The following is a 22138-nucleotide window of genomic DNA, read 5'->3' as shown; positions in this document are numbered from 1 at the left end:
AATTTGTAATTAATAATATTATTTATTTTAGTTAGTTATTTATTGAAAATAATATTGAAATGTTGACTTACCATCACCGCTTTGGTTACTGCTATGGGCGTGATACTGCTCATCTGAAAAGTCGTACTCTATATTAGATGAGCACATCTGCTCTCAACCAACTTAAAAGTTTTAGTGACGGGAGTTATAACATCCACGACTAGGTACTTTTTTTATGCCAATAAGGGACGAGACGAGCAGGACTTTCAGCTGATGGTAATTGATACGCCTTGCCCATTACAATGCAGTGCCGCTCAGGATTATTGATAAACCCAAAAGCACTGCAATAATTGTGCTCGTCGTGCTTGAGACATATAAGATGCTAAGTCTCATTCGCCCAGTAATTTCACAAGCTACGGCGCCCATCAGACCGAAACACAATAATGCTTACACATTACTACTTCACGGCAGAAATAGGTGCCGTTGTGGTACCCATAATGTAGCCAGCATCCTGTGCAAAGGAGCCTCCCACTGGGACTCTTTGGGAATTTATCATTAACGTAGCATAGTAACGGAATCAATATGTCTGATTGGCATTGGATCTCGGGGGATAATAAACAATTCTTGAAGCTAATATTAACGTTACTGTTTGTTTGCTTACGTTATAATAAAAGAAAACAATGAGCTTACTGATTTTAAGATTTTAGGCGAATTCTATTTTTTTTTAAATCAAATTATGTTATTCATTAAGTTCTAAAATAACAATAATAACATACATTAAGGATTGGTCTCCGCTGCGCTCCAACTAGACACCGCAGGCGACGTCGTAAAGTGCGGCAATAAATACTACTCCCAAGTCTGCGTACTCGAGCCAGTTTCGATCAATGTGTGACGTTAACGTGCCACATGTTCTGTTAAACTTTGCTTATAATTGAAACTAAAATGGCGGGTTGCGTAGTCAAACATTGTAAAAAAATACTACAAGAAATAAGAAAGATACTGGAATCATCAGTAAGTATTGTGTATTTTATTAATTTCAATGTAAAATAACGCGAAGCGTGTGTTACATAATTTGAAAGATGCCATTGAGTGCCAATATGGCATGCACACAAGCATCCAATAGTTGACGTAATATAAAAGCTATTGTTCTTAGTGCCGTATCTAGTTGGAGCGCAGTGGTGACCAATCCTTAATCTAAGTTTTTACTACATACTTTAAAAATAATCTAGTCTGGTTTTGATGACAAGACGTTAAATTAAGAAAACTAACAAATTATTTAAATGTTTTGAAAATAAGTAAATCTTATGATGAATTTCAATGCATTTAAAAAAAAAAATTATAAGAAAACAACAAAAATGCAACACAAATCTCGAAATTAATTGTAACGTTATTGGACCGAATGTTTGCATAAAATTAGCTCAGAGTTTTCAACCCGTGAATATTGATATCAAAGATGTACTTTTACTTGGTAGTCGTGTAACGGATAAAATGGATGCGATTTTTGAAAATATGATATTTAAAAGCAGTTCATTCTTACCTCCATTTCGATGGTCAGTACTCATCAACTCCTGGCTTTGAATCGGCGGGGCATGAATCAGGACCTTCTGCTGAGGACTATGAGGATCTATACCTTCAACTTCCAAGAGGGGTGCGTGAGGTTCATATCCATGAACAACCAAGGAAGACGTGTGGAGATCCATAATGTCATAACAAACTAGTTTACTCTATTGTCTATATCTAATCACGGTTGTCTATGGTTCATAAATCACAAAATAGAAACTTTTAAATTGTTCTTTAATCTACAGTGGCACATAGGTTTGGAGAATTTTCCGAGTATTTTTGTTTGTTTATTTGCACCTTACATCCTGTTGCTGTTACCGATTTTCAGTCTTATCGAGCATTTTCCTGCAACAAAAAGATTTCATTTAATTTTAACATAGATTATGTTATATATTATAGACATAGTTCTTTAAATTCCTCCTAGTGTAATAAAGCATGGAATGAGCTTCATTGCGCAGAGTTTCTAGGACAATACGACATGATACCTTACCATAAAGACCAGAAAGTGGCTGGTAATGCTCATATGATGTCTCTCTTTTTTCAAGAGATCGTCACTTAACATTAAGTGAAATTCAGGTTTGTTTTTCTTCCATACGTCAGAAATGAAAGCTTCATCGATGCGACGATTTTTAATTATCATCATCATCAGCCGAAAGACGTTCACTGCTGGACAAAGGCCTCCCCCAAAGATCTCCACGACGATCAGTCCTGCGCTGCCCTCATCCAACGTATTCTGGCGATCTTGACCAGATCATCGGTCCATCTTGTGGGGACCTACCATTGGCGACATTGGAGGACTTTACTGCCCTATGTGCCCTGCCCACTGCCACTTCAATTTCGCAATCATTTGGGCTATGTGCGGTGACTTTGGTTCATCTACGGATCTCCTCATTTCTGATTCGATTTCGCAGAGAAACTCCGAAACGATTTGTAATAACTAGTTTTTTATATTCGTAAATAATATTGCGTTTTACAAGCGATTGTGCCTTGTCAAACGAGAGTTACATAGCTGATGGAGACAACCTAGTCTCATAGTATATCCACTAAATATAGTGCTCAGGGCATCAACTTTAACAAAAATTAAAAAAAATATATATTTATAATTTGTATATTAGAATTGCTTTGGAACCTATTGTTTCTGAATTAAATTTATTATGCGCTTCTAAATTTAAAAAAAAACTCATCGTACCCCTATCGTAGTAAAACGTTAACGTTTAGGAATATTAATTTGAATATCCAATACATACATAGGTGTATTGTATTTAAACATGAACATTACAAAAACTGTAGAGTTATGTGGAGACCCATCCGCAAGGCTGTGGGAAAATTCGAAACAAAACATGTCAGAACACAAGGTATTAACACTCGAGGCAAATCTGCGGATCTATATTTCATTTATATTAATAAAACTTTGTTAAGTTGATCAGCGTAATATGTTATCAAAATTATTATTTTTACAATATTACTTAAATACTCTGTAGTTACTCTAGTCCGCAAAATAAACTTTTAGTTAGTCGTAAGACTGAAGTTCAAAAGTAAAAAAAATTGCATTAAATAATTTTAATTTATTAATTAATATTTAACATTATTTTTAAGTTTTTAAAAAAACTTTCATTACAAATATTGAAGAAGTTTAATCATATTTTCAATATGTATTTAATTAGGTTTCCATACATTAATAAAAAATATTATTTTATTATCATAGAGTAACTAAAATGCGAAACGAAGCAATCTTGAAACAAATTTCAAATTCCTCTCAAAAGTAAAAAAATTAATGCAACGTTTTTTTCAAATTGTACGTTCTGTGATAACATAGAGAATGATAGTATATTATATAAATAATATATTATTTATCCCTCTGTCATGACAGTAAAGCGAGTTCATTACTTTTTCTGCATACCATTAAAGCATTACATGCCTACAAACACAGTAATGTTACTGTAAGCAGTAATATATAATGTTCTATTGTCTTTTATATAAATAACTCTTCTTGTGTAACAACTTTAACAATGACACTCATAGTTTGCTATTTAATATGTCTGTCTAACTCAAATGCTCAATTAATGTTAAACAAAACTTACAATGTTACAATAAAAATTGACCCCATCGTAAGACCTATCTCGTGCCGCAATATCGTGTGTGTCCATATTCACACGTTGTCAAGTAATCATAAACATTGTCATTATACTGCTGAATTACCTAAGGTTGTTAAATAACAATTTTAGTAGAAATATCCACGGGATATATTATTTAAAATACAAAAACATACGTTTTATTATAATAAGGTTTAATTTTTTTTTGATGGTATCACTTTAGGGAATATAAATCTGGTTTTCGTATTCCCAAGCACCACTAACATAGTCATTCTCACATATGGTGTCCTATCCTCCTACCTGGATAATCTTGGATCGATTATTCATAGTAAATACAAAAGTAATAAAAGATGTGGCGTCATGGGAGACCAGGTAGGATAGATGTGCCTTCGGATAATATGGAGAGAAGCAACATAATATATTTTCTTGATTTTTTTTAATATGATGGCACGCACACTAGCATCGAATAGTTGCCGTAATAAAAAAGCAATTTTTCTTAGATATCTAGTTGGAGCGCAGCGAAGACCAATCCTTAATCTAAGAGTCAGAGTATGTTCGCATTATATGTTCGCATGTTAAAAGCAAGGGCGCCAAAGCATCACAATGTTAACTACGCAGACATCGGAAAATGTCACGACAGGTACTCAATTAACTATTTAATATAACAATAACGACTAACAAATATTGCTAAATAATAAAAAAATAACAAAAAAACAACGGACTTCAAAAACACTATTCCAAAACAACAGATAATATGCACTAAAAAGTATAAAATAATTGTGTATTTTTATACTTTATTTTATTATAAAATCGGTTCACGCAGTCGAAAGTTTTGAGGTAACAAACATAAAAAAGAAGAACATACCGACGAATTGAGAACCACCTCCTTTTTTGCAGTCGGTTAAAAAAATATAATTGATGTGCATGATGGCTGATATTAATGTTAGCTTGTATGTATGTCTATGTAATGGGTTTCATTTCAAAGTAATTTTAGTGACCTAAAAGAGTTAGTGGAAAATTGGTACAAGTATTAAGAACCGAAGATAAAACAATATTTTTATTACTTTGGCCTTCCATTCTCACCAGAATCGTAAGAATACAAAAATATTGACATTTGTAAGACACTAGCTGACCCGACAGACGTTGTTCTGTAGATAATAAAAAAAATACTGTTTTATAGGAATTTACCAATAATATTTCAAAACATCATGAATTATTTCATAAAAAATGCTCCTGTTGTTATAATGAAATTGTTTCACAGCAGAACTGTCAACCCGTGCGTCAAATAATTCTCTCATAGAAAAAAATATTGAAAATAAAAAAATTATGTGTCCCAAATCGAAATAAAAACTATCCTATCTCTCAAGTTGGACTAAACTGCTCTCCATTAATTAATCCCCATTAAAATCCGTTCATTAGTTACTTTTGATGACGTTTTGTTATAAGAAATAGGAACAAGAAAGTATTAGTAACTGGAAAGTTGGAAGTTTTACTGAACTGGACTAAACATAATTATATCTGTATCCTGAATCTGGAGTCGATTACAATAAAACTACGAACAACTATTTGAGACAACTACCGTCCAGTGGTACTAAGCGTAAATTTATACAAAAAAGGCCTAATTTATAACTTGAAAGTGACCAGATGGTAAGTTGTTATGCTATGATGAGCCAATAATTTGGGACTAACGACGTAATATCGTGAGAAAGGTGTGACAAATACACCCTGACGATTTATTACTTTATTTGTCTACCGTAAATATAAGCTGTCTTATTCATAATGACTTAGCGGAGATTTAAAACATGGCTAATGTACGCTTGTTAAAAATGGTATTTATAATCGCAAATTAGAGCTAAAACGCTCATTATCTCTTCGATAAAGCTGACGTGACTTATAATAGCTAGGACCCTTCTATAAACTTATTTTATGCACTCGAACGCAAAAAAAACATGGCCGACATCGATCAGCTGTTCGTTAAATAATATTGTGATTTATAAGCGTCCCGCTCAAAGTTGTTGGGTATCCGTCATAGATAGACAACCCACAAACTTCAAAACATTGATTTTTGAAGTTTGACATCGACTTTTGACAACTGACAAACTATTGACATTGAAAAGATGTCTGTTTCCATTGACAGTTCCTCATTAAATTAGTTAAAATCATGTTTTTTTTTTGTACGAAATGGCAACATTGTATATTATAGAGACGTATTAGTTATGGGAGATTTATCTAACGAATATGAATAAGGAATTTTATCGAACGTTCGATAGGCGTAAAACACGTTTTAACTAATATAGCTTTATAGATTCGAAAAGCGTTTTATTCTATTCTATTCTATTCTTCCTACTGTGGCTTCTGTGGAAGATATACCACAGATTTGCCAGAATCACGTTAGATTAGACTATTACGTTAGATCTTTAAAGAACATGTCAGATTTAAATTTCATTAGATTCACAATGCTAAATTTATTTCCAAAATGGCGGCGAGGATTCACACCGATAAAAACAATGACATTGAACTGCGATGACTCGTTAACTGACCGAATGTTAATTACTGTAGAGACCATGCGTTCGAAATAAAAAAAAAACTTTATGTTATTCATGTACATTGAGTTTGACGACTGTGTAAAATTTAAGAAGTCGTTCAAGTTTGTAAAATATTAAGTTCCAATTTGTTTTAGTGAAATTATACACTTTTATATGTTTATACACTTTCTTGCTCTTACATAATAATAATAAAATAAAATTTGCACTATTCTGTTCCTGCAGGTGCTTTACTTTGTCATATGGGTATTACTAGATATATTTTGGGAAGCTCTTTCTTATTGCGTTTTTCCTCTGTATTTGATGAGTGTAGGCCGATAAAATATTACCAAAACTATATGTTGCTGTGAAAATGCCTTAAAATGGAAGTGCTTCCCCCTCTACCTGACATAAAACTTTGTTTTCTTCTTCAGCTATAGAGAGGTATTCTTGAACTTTCGATGTGAATTATTCATATGTTATTATTACCAAAGTGTTCCAAAAATTCAAATTAAAGTATGTTATCATCTCATTTTGGATTACTTTAATTGAAGGATATTTTATTCACGCCAGCACCAAAGACCAATTAAGGGCCTGATTTGTAAATCAGAACAATTACTGGTAATTGCGGACAACACAGACACTACAACAAAATTTTTTGTCAAGAAAATGATGGAACAGCATGTAATATGCCAAGTGAAATGCATACGTTCTACTTAAAGTGTCTAAAGAGCCATCTAAGATCATGATAAGCTTCAAAGCCAACAGCTTCCTTATATCCTTGAATACAAATATTAAAAGTAGGATTTAAAATCACTTATTGAACGTCATAGAATACGACTCATTCAAAATAGAATGGCTCAGACCTGAGAAGAACAGGCGCAAGAAACTCGCCAATGAAAGAAAATCGTACAATAAATGCGTTCGCTTCACTTGCAGTCTATGGTATGATTAAGAATGGTTATTTATGTGCCAGTAAACTTTACCACACAAAAGTTTTTTAACTATATTTTTGAATTTGGTAACAAATTTGTTTTGCACGTTTTTGTGTTGTAAAAGCATATACATCGCCCAATAAAGGACTTACTAACCCGTACAATATCCAGTTAATATAAATATTGCTGAGTTAGTGTGATACAACCTAATTCCACTTATACAAATTCAGTCTAGTAACATATTAATCTAAAAATAATTTTAAACAATGAATTTTAAATTAATTTCGGTATAAATTAGCAATTTTATTTCTTGTGTGTTTCTGTTTACTTAAGTTCCGAGTCGTATTGTTTGAACATCTTTAGAAACAAAGAATAATACGTAATGCACACATTGAAAAAAAAAATATAACTAAAATGATTTACTCCAAAAACTCATTAATTCATGGTCATCCTACACTTTCAGTAGCGCGTTTTAGCAAACAAAGGATAAAGGAAATGGACATACTAAAATAATATATAACTTTATATTATCAAAGTTTTATATGATTCTTATGTTTAAATATGTGAAATAATTACAGGTAGGTATGTTATGTTTATTCAGCTTCATATATGGCCAATGCGGTGACAGGCGGACAAACTAATAAACACATAATTAATATAGTGACAGACTGACGGAAGGAGAGACATACAAACTCATCACCATTCCTATTCATCCTCATTACTATTCCATTGTTTTTTCGAGAAGCTTACAGCCTATGTTTACAATAAGATTATTATTAAAAAAAAAAAAAACAATATTCCATGTATTATCTGTTTACAAATAATTTAACCCAGATTTATACAAAAATGTAGAAATAAATGAGAAAATATAGCCATTTTGAGGTTAAAACAAAACAATTGCTAGTTTTGTTTGAACTAAATTCGTTGATTTCACAAAATAATAACTCTAGTTGGCAGCGAACCGACGCAATTCCGATGGTAAATGTTGAAAAATGAGTAATTTTGTAAACAATGGCAATTTTACGGTAGATTTGACGCGACCCCTGCGCAAGCGCAACTCCTAATGGGAATTAACCCCACACGTAATGCTTCGTACCTACTTAATAAATTTGTGTAATTAATAGTTTAATATAAAAATTTCAATGATATGTAAATATAATAATGATAATAGTATTAGAGCAAATTGTTACTAGGAGAGTATTTTGTATCTCCCGGATAAGAATATCCCCATACTGTCCCAGTATGAAACACACTGTATATACTTATTTTAAATGATATTAATTTGAGAATAAAGAACAAAATTACTTGTATTTTGTAATGTTCAATTTAATGTTCATTTTCTTTGTTTTTATTTGCATCGCGGATATTTTGGATTCTCCGTATGACATTTTTCTTATTTGTGGATATATCAGCAAAACTAATACCCAGTCTATGAAAAATTAAGTAAATAGACTCAATTTCATTCCCATTTTCTAGAACATATCTAACAATCGCAACTACCTACCCCCTTTGTTCTCACATAAATTAAATTATAAACACGGGGTGAAAAATTATATAAAATTCCTACACTTGCACCGGATATATGTTTAAATATTCAAATAGGCTGTTTATTAGAGACACGCAATGGGGAGCAATTGACCATAGGAATGAAGGTAAGTTTAAACATTACGATAGTTCCATACTGCGGAATGATAATTTAATTACGTTTGCATGTACATACATCACAACTGAAAAATCTGTGAGGTGATTGTACTATTGAAGGTATATTTCCACGTCATTTTAAATACATAAATTTATAAGCACCAGCTATCCCAGAATGGTATTTCACGTGACGTCCAAGAGACCTGATGGCATAATGCTGATTCCCTGGAGTCGTGGATGACCACTGGTATGGGATGCAACTTGTGTGGACACGCTAGCACCATCTCATATTGAAAACCCATCTAGGGCGGCAACTGCAGCAGCATAAACTGCCGAAAACGCGGGAAATGTGCATTTCTCAGTGATGGATACAATGTATTTGTTCATTTGTTGGAAAGCATCTGTTTCCTGCATCACAGTGATGCAGCAATTCTTTCTGCCATTTCTTCTCTATCAGAGCACCATTTGATTCCGAAGAGGTGGTAGTGGTTCAAAAGAATGAATTTTGAAGAACTTACAAATGACTTTTAATTACTTCTAAAATAAACTACTATGCCCATGGACGAGTAAAAAATGAAGGACTCCGCGCCGTGATATTAGCAAGTGAAGCACCGTTATGCTAGTATGTGTGCGTTGACGGGAGATACTAGTAACACTATTTTTTATCCCTTAAATAATCATATATGGCCACAAATACTTATATAGTATCGTTTTTACACTTTTTCACAATGCACGACGGCACTTTTAAAATATTTTATTGACACGCAAACTGATCTGTCACAGACGATGACAATTCTCATAATGGCCGCCTATCGGCCTGTAGTAATGTTAGTGTGTGCGTGGGGCTATGTATTTACACGTTAATCGGCTTGTTTTGGTGCTACACTGTTATGTAAGGTGACACGGAGTCCTTATTTTTTTACTAGTCCGTGACTATGCCTTAACATCTTATGTCTTAAGTTGATTGAGTCAGTGTCGTCTACAATATTGAAATAGACAGATTGTATCATTTACCTGACGTTGAACATTTTTCTTTTGGCATTTTATCATAAAAACACAATTTCCTGGAGCGGGTTTCAAGTATACGTAATCACCGAGCGAGGATTTTTTTTTCCGAAATTGCTTTAGCATCTGAATTCAGGATTATAAGCTAGACAACAAGCTGTTTCATAATACAATGTAGACAATCTCTCAGTATCAATATCACAAACAATACACAGACAAGTAAGATTTCCCACGAATCAATGTCTAGGTCGTGGGAAACTGGAAATATTGTTATATCATACATTAAGAAAGAACTTTCCTCCTTAGAATCACAATGCGTTGGTACATTATGTTCTTTCAGATTTAGTACCCGCCTTAATTTTATATCAAATCCGTTCTTCTCAGGTCGTATGACGTTACAGACACGTGCTTACAAAATAGGGTTGCCTACAGTACGACATAGGCGTCCCAGTGGGGGGCTCCTTTGCACAAGATGCCAGCTAGATTATGGGTACTAAAACGGTGCCTATTTCTGCCGTGAATCAGTATACAGCAGTGTGTAAACATTGCTGTGTTTCGGTCTGAAAGGCGCCGTAGCTAGTGTAAATACTAGGCAAATGAGACTTGGCATCTAATGTCTCATGGTGATGAGCGCAGTTTTAGTGTCGCTCAGAATTTTTGGGTGTTTCAAGAATCCTGAGCGGCATTGCATTGTAATGGGTAGGGCTTATCAATTACCATCAGCTGAACTTCCTGCTCGTCTTGTCCCTTATTTTCATAAAAAAGGGGCAAGCGGTTGCGAGGGGATAGCATACTACGTTCATGTAATGGCGTTCGAGTAATACCTACGTATGTAAACTTTTTTGGATGTGCCACAGCAAACAAAAACATATAAATAGTGAATAATTCTCTACCGTTTCTTGATTCTTACAAATCAGCTACAAAAATACAATTTCAATCAGTCATGTCTTGAGGGTATAGGCAAAGAAAACAGATCTATGTACATTTGCAAAAATAAACGAAGAATGTCTATTTTTCTTATAATTAAGAACGAAAGTAATTTTTCCTTTCGCGCCAACACATTTATAATGATATAACGTTGCACTGTACAATATTTTCGCATGACCTTAACATTACCGCGTGTGAACCTGTGTTCATTGGGTTACCTCCTGATTCTTTGAAGCTACAGAGCGTAAATACGATGTCAATCTACATACAATGTATGTTGTTTCATCACTTCTAATTATATATAAAATGTTTTTAACTCTTTTTATGGAAGAGAAGGCAAAACGAGCGTATGGGACGGGTTACCTGGTGTTCAGTGATCACCGCCGCCTACATTATTTTGCAACACCGGAGGAATGACAGGAGCGTTCACCGAAGTCGTATCGTCCCGGAAACACCACAGAAGGAAGCTAATCTTGGTTGTACGTGGAAGAAAGTTCCTTGAAAACCGCACTGTGGAGTACCGCCACACATCCAGATGGTTGGGATAATATCCTAATTCGTGAAGTGTACTGCGAAGGTTTCACCTTTTTATGAAGGTACCCACGTCGTATCGTCCCGGAAACACACGTACGTACGTACAAGAAAGCTCATTTCACAGCTTGGTAATACGTGGAAGACCGCCACACATCCAGACAGTGGGGATGATATCCTAATTTGTGGCGTGTCGCAGCTCTTCGGAACACTCCCCATAAAGAACGCGGTAGAAGAAACACAGTGAAGCGACGTCTCTTCGCAATGCCAAGACATCTTACCGTTAACCACTGGATCCCAGACAATTCGAGCAGCTCATTGGGTGTACAGTACATAATTGATATTTTTATAACAAATTTGAAAACGGCCGCTTTCTATATACAAGCGATCTGAGATTGACATTTCAATCTCAAAATTCGTAGAACTAGCCTAACAATAGAGTTTCGTACTAATATCTACTAGTAATTTCCATAGCTTATCCGGTCTTAACAACTAAATTAGTCATATGTAGCCGAAATATACTGGCAATGCTACCTGCAAATAAGTAGCAGCCAATATGAGTATCATTAAATTTAGAATATGTATTGATTCTGAATTTTAGAAAAAAAAACATTAACTGTAGGTCGTACTCTATCAAACTGTTTATATCTAGATTCTGTTCACTAACTGTTTACTGTCATTAAAGTAAGTATGTATTTAACTTTTTGCTTATTATTTTAGTGGTTGTTGGAGAGTTGAATAACCGCATCGGTGATATTTCTTCTCATTCAAGAATTCTTACATATGAGGAGATGAGTAAGCACGGAGAAAACTTAATTGCATTTCTTAAGTTTAACTTAAATTTTAAATAATTAAATATTATGTAAGATATAATTGAAATTTGAATTTATTGTTAATAATTTGAAAATATAAATAATAAGATAAGATATAAAATCAACGTATTACTCATTTTATCCCTTTATCTAATACAAAAAACCTGTCAACCTCAATTTTTTTCGACGTTTTCGCAGCTGTCACAGACTATCTAGACGTATAAATGATCTAAGAAAAAAATGTATAGTATATTGATGTATTTTAATAAGCTCTGTATCACAATATGATTGCCGTACCTACATACAGAGATGTCCAGCAGCGATAAAAAATATATCTACATATTATAATTAATACAAAATTAATTAATTATTTTTCTTAATCAAAAAAAAAACGTTTGATAATGGCGCGAAAACTCGACTCGATTAGCACGTGGTCGATCCATTCGCATCTGTTGTCATTTCACTGCAGGTGTAACGACCTAGGGTTGAAAGACGTTGAACTAAAGTTTATGTGATTTTGAAAATAGAACAACCTTTTTCTTGTATCGAAAATTATAAAAAAAAATACTAAGTAATGCTTTTAGTAAATCTTAAGTTTTTACTGTTTTTATTAAGAATTTTTTAATGAAAAAAACGAGCAAGCAACTCTAGGTCTAATAGTAATAACTATTGAAAAATACTACCTCTTTCAATTTGCAAAAACGATAATTAGCATTCTATTAAACCTAAAATGTGATGAGGTTTTATTTAAATTAATAATAATCTAATATACCTACTTCGGATATCAAGATGGCGCCCAAACGGTGAAATTTCAGCACAGCAAATTCTAACCTATAAATTCATTTTGGCACTTCTTATAACGTTTATTAAGAGGCGTCATGGTAAGAGTGGATGAATGAATAGTTCCGTAGAGAAATCACCATAGCAGATGACAATCAGCTGATAGAACGACACCTGCGAGGGGAAGCACCTGACGTAACGGAAGGCACGTGTTCCCGCCTAAACGTCACTACTAGTTTTTTAGGCAAAAGCTTAACACCAAACAGCCAGGACTTTTATCGTTATAATACTACTTACAACTTATGCTAGAATAATCGTTAAAGAAATTTCTTAGAAAAATTAGAAATTAGTTTTTAAGGTAATACATCCAATATATTATAACTCGTGTTTAAAAGTTAAAGGTGTTTTAAATATAAAATATTTCATAAAAGTAATAAAGAATAAACTGTATACATATAAATTATCGCATATTGGATGCATCAACCTTTAGAGCTTGAATTCATAATATCATATTGATATATATAACCAGTTGACCTTATATGTTACTAGCTGACCCAGAAAATAAAAAAATTTTTGGGGTTAAAAAGTAGATGCAACCGATTCTCAGACCAACCAAATTTATAGTACTACAATTATTGTTAAGATTGACCCATTGCCATCTTGCAACCCTATAGCGGATTTGTGGATGGAACAGAATAATATAAAAATCGCGATATAAAAATAGGGGTTGATCGTAAAAAATAAAAACAAAAAATTACGTCCAAAATAATAAATAATTTAAGGGTGGTTAACACCCCTTAACATTAAAGGGGATGAAAAATAGATAGTAGCCGATTCTCAGACCTACTGAATATGCATATAAAATTTGGTCAAAATCAGTCAGCCGTTTCGGAGGAGTAAGGTAACTAACATTGTGACACGAGAATTTTATATATAAGACTAGCTGACCCAGCAAACGTTGTATTGCCATCATAGTATCATCATCAACTGTAGTTAATCTATCAACTATAGGTAGCTAAAATTAAGTTTGTTTTTTAACTCCTGAGAAAGTTAGACAGATACAAAAAATCTAATTAGTTATTCATTTTAAACTATTCTTTCAATTTGATTTCTGAACGACAGGGGACACATCAAAGGAAAAACAAAATTGTTGTTTTTTTTTTATTCCAAACATTTTCATATTTATTCACCTTTTATACCTTCTCTGGACTTCCATAAATAATTCAAGACCAAAATTAGACAAATAGGTCCAGCTGTTCTCGAGTTTTAGCGAGACTAACGAACAGCAATTCATTTTTATATATATAGATGTATATAGTGATAACTGTCATAATTAGTAATCGCACCCAACAAATACAGTAATTTATTAACTGGTTGAACTGGCACCACAAGTAGCACCCGTTCACGAGTTGACGAATGGACCAGCCATCATTACTTTCGTACATATTTGAGGGAAGGAGACGACCCGGCACACGACGCTGCTGCTAGCAATGCCATTTTAGTGAGCATACGCGTGATAAGAACAAAATTACAAAAATAATATATTTAATAGTATATTCAGTACAAGTTATTACAACGCATTCCAGGAACAAGTATGGAATTACATAACCTATGAATCAGACTGCTCAATAGTATTACAATTGTATAGAGAAGTCAACAAAAAATATAATTATGATTGTCAATGTGACACCTGACGTAACGGCAAACCCGAGCACGTGCCCAGAGCCGACATAAGGGTAGACGGTTTTATATCCTGCACTATTCTTGCTCTATGGTCTATTAAAATTTACATTAGAGTAAGAAATTTATAGACAGAGTGTGTGTAATCATTTTGTGACTTTAATTATAGACGATATTGCTGTATATGTTTTATGGATTTGTTTTCAAGAATTTTCTTATAAAATGTTCATAATTAGGTAATTTACCTCAATTTTTTGTATAAATATTTTAAATGAACTAAGATAAAAAATAAAGATCTCTGACTACTCTGAAATATTAAAATATAACTTTTTATATATTGCTCGATTGAATTAGTATTTTCACTTTTATTCAGTTTAAAAAAAACGAATTAAATAAATCTATATATTAGTTTCAGTATAATTATTTAACAATAAGTAAAATATTTATCACATGAGGTAACGCGCTGTCTGTTCTTCTCCCTATGTTATAAAAAATAACAAATTATTGTGTCGCTCATTGAAATGTTATAAAAGGACTCCAAGAAATAGAAATGTTTCTTGGTACATGAAAATCTTTTAAAATATGATCTTAAAAAGTAACATACATTTGACAGTCGAGTATCTAATACGACAGTTTGTCAAACATAATGTAAATGAGATTACACTTCTCACATAAATTCACCACCTGTTCATGTAAATATTCATTTATTTAAATTTTCAAACTACCCCTGGTAACGAGGTGATAACGCTTGCCTGGCGATCTATTTGTTGATAAGTCTGATCTCGTGTTACAATTGACTTCACTTATATTATTGTTGCGCTAATTTATAACAAATATAAAATAACTTATTGGATATCCTGCCTAAAATCGGCAGGCGGTATCAGTCGTCACGCCAGCATTAATGAAGTCATCCGCAGGGCATTTGCCGCTCTTAATATACCAGCTGTTTTAGAGCCAAATGGTATTACCAGCCGAGCTGGCAAGCGTCCTGATGGAATGACGCTGGTGGCTTGGGCACGGGGAAGGGAGCTGGTGTGTGACGCTACTTGCGTCGACACTCTGGCTTCTTCTCATATTCAAGTTACTTCAGTTGGTGCTGGGGCTGCTGCTTCGACTGCCGAAGACGGCAAGCGTCGCAAATATGTTGGTCTCAGTGAGTCATACATCTTTGTGCCGTTTGGTGTCGAGACACTTGGCCCGTGGGGCCCAGAGGCGCGAAGAATGTTTCAATACTATCTTCGCGCCTCAATAAGACAACTGGAAACTCAAGCGCTGGCAGCTATTTCGGTCAACAGATCAGCCTTGCTATCCAACGCGGTAATGCTGCCAGTATTCTTGGTACGCTTCCACGTAATGATAGTTTAAATTTTATGTTGTCGTAGTATTGTAAATATAGTTATAAGATTTGTTTTGTTTAAATAAAATATTTTACAACTTAAAAATACGAATTGAACTTGTTATTTTTGAAATGGTACTTATATAACGCATTTGGGAAAAATATACGATTATTTTTTTATGATGCACAGTGCTATGTTTATCCGATGTCGATGTCAGTACTCAGTGGGGTCGCTTTCGGCGGTGTGACGTTGTATACCACGTCATATTTCTTTCTTGAATAAAGCTATAACGAAATCAGCATAGCAACCTAATGAATTGTGGTGAAAGCTATAGCTTTATTTTTAAATAAATACAGTAAAACACCGTATAACATGTTAGCTTTATAACGCGGATATTACAGGATTATCCCTCGTATAAGATGGGCAATCACCATATATTGTGGAGAATTCCCACAAAAATATATCAAAAACTTTGAAATTTATAATGATTTTTACAGTTCATAATTCGCTTCGCGTACCTTTGCACGTGTATCAATAATTGTGCTATTAGAAAATTAAATTATTTTATTAAATGTGTGTATTGAGCGTAAAATCATGTAATGAGCGTATACAATAGACGTTAAAGATTACTGCCATGAAATAAGGTGTTACTTTAAATGTTTTTTTTTATTTTATCTGCATATTTTAATGTATACATATATACAACGCCGAATATTTCAGACAAATTAGGAGACTAAGAGAGACTAAGTAAAACTGGTAAACTTGTAATATTGTAGTAAATTTATCATAGACTAACTTGCTCTATGCATGCTCAAACTTTAATATAACTTTTAATAATGAGGCAAAGGTCGACAAATGTTGCCATTACAAAAAACCATTGATAATACAAGTATTATTCAAAATGCCGACGCGTAATGCTCAATTACGAGGGGTGAAGTCATTTCCTGTGATGGCAATGATAGGGAAATTAGAAAAAAACCAACTGCAATTATTTTTAGCGGTTGAAGATTTGGCGGGAAGTCTCATAATAGCTTTCAATGGTGAATTAACGATTTATGAATGGTGTTTGGTATTCCAAATACGAATTCAGATATTTTTTTATTTGATTTTCCTCATCTCAAATGTTTATAATAAATCAATGAATACAAAATTCCTTAAGACAATTGATTAGATAAGCCTCACAATTTATTCACCGATAGTATATGTATTCTAACATAGTATATGTAACAAAAAATGAACACAAAAAATTTCTAAACTACACACAGAGATAAAGATTATTTTCAATTAGAATTAACAAATGATCTGGTCATCATAAAGCTGTTTTTTTTAATTTAGATTTTTTTATTTGATTTAAAAATATTTGAGATTATTTTGTTTGAATTTGGTTGAACTTCAAAATAGTTCAATTTTTTTTTTTATATTATTATCTGTGTTGTCAGGTCGTCCCCTTAAATTAATACTTCTTGATCTACGTAAGGTTATTCTAAGACAATGGCGTTTCACCCCTTCAATTGAACCCTTACTGACCCCTTGTCAGGTGTCTAAGTAGTCCGTTACGATTGCCTTTAATGTTACAAGTCAGCTGTTAACGTCATTACTTCCGTGAATGCGCGGGAGTCGGGACAAATAACTGTCTAACAAGGAATATTGGCGCCAATCTTGTATGTGTTTGTCAATGTTATTGTGAAGAAAATAAAACTCAAAGGTTCAAGTGTCTATATGACCAAAATTTTCGGGGGTGATTAGATAAGATTCTACTCAGGGTTAGCTGAACTTCAATGTAGCGGGTAACTATTTTTTAATTTATTTATTTATTTAGAACTGTCAGTGGTAATTCCAATATTACATTTATAACTATGCTAAGTTACCAAGGTGTTATTTCTAAATGCACCTTTGTAAATAAACCTTTTAAGATGATTACCGCATGCGAAAATATGTGTGAAGTAGTTATATAAAATTAGTATAAGTTATAAAACAACCATCCTATCATGTAATAATATAAGAAAATTAACAAAATCTACCAAACAAATGAAGATATAACAATAGCCTAAGGTGAAATATAATAAACTAAAGTGGATTTACAAAATTTTTGTACGCCTGCAATAGTACCAACATGTTGGAAGCTCAACGACAGAGCAAATAACTTGGATGCAAATATAATTTTTTTATGAAGATATAACGGTCAAATAGCAGTTGATGCATTCTACGCTTAAAGTGGCGGTCCTCCACAGTGCGGTTTTCAAGGAGCTTTCTTCCACGTACTACAAAGCTGTGGAATGAGGTTCCTTGTGCGGTGTTTCCGGGACGATATGACATGGGTACCTTCAAAAAAAGCGCGTACACCTTCCTTAAAGGCCGGCAACGCTCATGTGATTCCTCTGGTGTTACAAAAGATTGTGGGCAGCGGTGAGCACTTAACAACAGGTGACCCGTACGCTCGTTTGTCCTCCTCTTCCATAAAAAATAAGTTATTGCGCTCTTACCAACTAACCCCAGAGGCGCGGGTTCGAATCCCGCATCGTCAAATTTTGAAGATTTGTCCGTATTGCTAACACGAGTTGAATTCGTAATGATAGAAAATTAAGAATAGAAAAACTTAATTAAGTATACACAAAGTTTACAAGCAAAACATAATTAAGATCAGGATCGCATTCAAACTTAATTCACTTAATCCCAGAAGTGAGAAATATATTCACTCAAATAAGTTACAAAACTTATTAATACTAACTAGATACACACCGAAATTTTTAGCATATTTTTTTAGATTATGTGGTATATGACGCTTGCCTGGACTGGACGGAAGAAATTGAATAAAAATTGATCTCCACCACAGAAACTTAAGAACCCAAAATGACAATAAATGCGCTGTTGAATAGCATTGAATAACTCTCACTGAATGTTGTTCAATGTTATTCAACAATGCTATATGCTAATTAAGTATATAGATTTGGTAATTCTTTTCTTTTGTCTAATATTAATAATTCTAATAATGTTTAGTTGTAAGTACTAATAGTGACATATGGGTGCCAAACATGGTCCTTAACAAAGAAAAATATACAAAAATTGAAAGTGTGTCAACAAAGCATTGAAAGAAGCATGTTAAAGATCAAAAGGAAAGACAAGGTACGACTAACACAAATCAAGAAGAAAACGAAATTAGAAAGGATAGACAACACTATAAAAAGATTAAAATGGCGATGGGCAGGACACACCTTGAGAAGCAATATTGATAAATGGACAAAAAATATTATAGACTGGTATCCAAGACAAGGGAAAAGAAATCAAGGAAGACAACCCATTAGATGGGAAGATGATTTTAAAAAAGTGGCTGGACCAACGTGGAGACGATCTGCTTTGGACAGATCACAATGGAAATTTCTGGAGGAGGCCTATGTCGGAAGACAAGCGAACGATGTAGAAGATTAAGAATATCACTTATATTAGATTATTACTTAGATAAGAATATTACTTAGATTATTATTACTTAGCTTAGAATATTACTTAGATTAGAATATTACTTAGTTTAAAATATTATTTAGATTAGATTAGACTATATATATTGTATGAATCTTACATTGTTTGCAATAAAGGCTTATTCATTCATATTCATTCATTCATTCATTCACTAATAGTTTAGTTTAAAGTAAGTAGTAGTTAAGTATGTACACATAATTAAATGTTTTTAAGCATTAACTTGCCAACAAACTGTTAAAGTTTGGCAAAATATATCAATAAGTTAAAAGTATACTTATTTAATTTAAAAAAAAATTAAAAAAAAAACCAATCAGTTAAATCTTAGATCATTTATACGTCTAGATAGACTATGACAGCTGTGAAGACGTTGAAAAAAATTAAGTTTGGAACTAACCTCTACTTTGAGAAATTCACGCACACTAACACAAAGTGTCATACAAATCGCGAGTGTAAGACGAGCTTGTCACGCAAACTAAACTAATATTTCTGGCCTGTTTTTATCGGTTGTCTAACAGCAAGAGACTATCTTGACGTATGAATTCAAAGAGCTTAATAGCGTCAAATAGTAGTTTGTAATGATTACAAGGTGAATTTTAAGACAGACGGTAGTAAAGTCGTAAGAAGTTGTTAATTCCTTGTTTTTCTTTTCATTCACTTACAATAAAAATTTTAAAGGCATTGTTTATTGTATAAATGAATAGTACATTATCTCTACTTACATAATATATTCTTAAGCCTGAATTCATTCTGATTCAAATATTTTTATTCAAAATAGGATGTGACATCACTTATTGAAAGTAAAAAAAACTACCACCCATTCCAAAATGAATGCCTCAGGCCTGAGAAGAACGGGCGCAACAAACTCAGCAAGCTTTTTTTTCATCAAAAAATATGTTTACAAACTAACATTGTACCATTAACCTTATTATTTAATAGCCTGAGGGCGGTCGCTCCATTCTCAATCTGTGGTATCATTAAGAAAGTCATTTATGTTATAGTAACCAATTATCATATTTCGGAACAGTCATCCAGCTTAGTCCATTGCTAAAAAGCCTTAAAGATTGACTCGATCACTTAATCTGATGAGTCCAGACGTTGAGGAGTCCAAAACCATACAAAAAACACGTCAAAGTTTTATTTTATGCATTAGTTTATAAAGACATACATGCAAGTTATGCTTCGGGGTCAATCGTAAGGCTATGTTCGGACTTTCTTGCGTGTAAACTTTATATTTATTTATTTATTATAACAAGGAAACATCACAAGAACTGAACAATATAGGAAAGAGATACAAAATATAAATATAGATGCGTCCTAACACAATAATAACAAAAAGAAAAATCAAAGGTAATACAGTCACAAACGCAAACATTCACAGAAGTAACTAATTTGATTATACACATTGATTCAAAAGAGTAGACAAATGAAATTAATTAAACTTGGGGCAACGATAACAACGATTTTAATTCTAAACTGTGTCTGAACACAGCAGGGGAGCACGAAAATATGTCGATGTCAAGAAAACTATTGTTGTAAGATTTACACATTCTGTGTAATGGCGCGCGAAACCTAATTTTTGTTCTTGGGGACGATAGCTCAAAAGTAATGCATGAGCGGAGAGACCTGGCTTGGACGTGAAAGCCTACAAGACAGAGGAACTCAGAAGATGTCAGCTCACCAGTACATATTTTCGTTATTCATACGTTCATTTCATAGCATAATCTTTGATTTCATTTTAATTCTCATTTGACAGCTAAAATTATACTGAACTTAAGCTAAGACAGCCCAATGCAAATTGAAATTCGCGTTTTTTTTCAGATTCAGCTAAGTTGTACGTAAGTAAAGTCTAAGCAATCTCTATAAATCTCATTCTTAGTCCGTTGATCGAAGAAGAGATACTAGAAAATTGAAAACATTTACAAACCCTTTCCAAGCATGTGAATTAAATTACTCCTATTACTATTTCTTATTATTAAAGCTCTCTCGCAAGCTAGTAAAACTTCCACGACCTAGGTTACGGAAAATAACTCATGTACTAACGGGTCACGGCCCTTTTAACAAGCATCTGTTTAATATAGGTGTCACCGACAGTCCACTGTGCTGAGCCTGCATGGAGGCAGATGAAACAGCCGCACGCGTCATTCTGGAGTGTAGGAGTGTGGCTACATACCGAGCCAAACTCCTCGGGTCACCGAGGACTCTCCCCGAGGTCATGGGTGACATCACACGTTTGATGCAATACCTTGAGGAGCTGGGGTGGCAGGATTAGCCGCCCACCACGCAAAATAGGCGCGCTGTAGTCGTCGAGTTGCGGATAATAGCCCTTGATAACCTATAACCTATATATACTTATTATTAAACTACATTACAACTTAACTGTTTACATACTTGATACAATATGCTTAAATTAAAATCATGCGTTACCCTCAAAAGGCGAATCACACTAGTCTTGCGAAACTCTAAAAAAAAGCGATTCACCCGATTATATGAAACGTGTAGTCATGGATAGATTGACAGATGACGGCTATAATCTTGCAAAAAAACGTAGAATCTACTACGTTTTAAGCAACTGTTCGTTTTAATACTTAGCCGGATTATATTACTACTATTTATGTTAAATGACTGCACGTTTCAAATTCAAATTCAAAAATACTTTATTCATGTAGGTCACGGAAATGACACTTAAGAATGTCAAAAAAAAAATAAAAATTTTGTTTCTTATTGAATTTACCGCTACTTCGTAAAGGGTTGAGCTAATGAGAAGAAGTAGCAAGAAACTCATTGCCACTCTTTTAAGTCAAGATTTACATTTTAATTGTTTTACAAATCATTTCAATTACAATATATGCAAAGTGACGCAAC

General features: G+C 33.4%; 1 protein-coding gene across 1 annotated transcript in view; it reads right to left on the bottom strand.

Annotated features, from left to right (window-relative positions):
• Nucleotides 1-22138, bottom strand: part of LOC126970161 (paired box protein Pax-5) — a 122880-nt gene that overhangs the window by 80467 nt on the left and 20275 nt on the right. The window contains exons 2-3 of the mRNA XM_050815934.1: nt 1517-1884; nt 72-128 (exon numbers count right to left, since the gene is read on the bottom strand). Coding sequence (XP_050671891.1) covers nt 72-128; nt 1517-1679 — 220 coding nt within the window. The 5' untranslated portion in view covers nt 1680-1884. The remainder of the gene's footprint in view (nt 1-71; nt 129-1516; nt 1885-22138) is intronic.

Source organism: Leptidea sinapis, chromosome 20 (assembly GCF_905404315.1).
Source record: "Leptidea sinapis chromosome 20, ilLepSina1.1, whole genome shotgun sequence".
NCBI lineage: Eukaryota > Metazoa > Arthropoda > Insecta > Lepidoptera > Pieridae > Leptidea > Leptidea sinapis.
The sequence above is the reverse complement of the archived record's forward strand: the minus strand, read 5'-3'. Positions and strand labels throughout refer to the sequence as shown.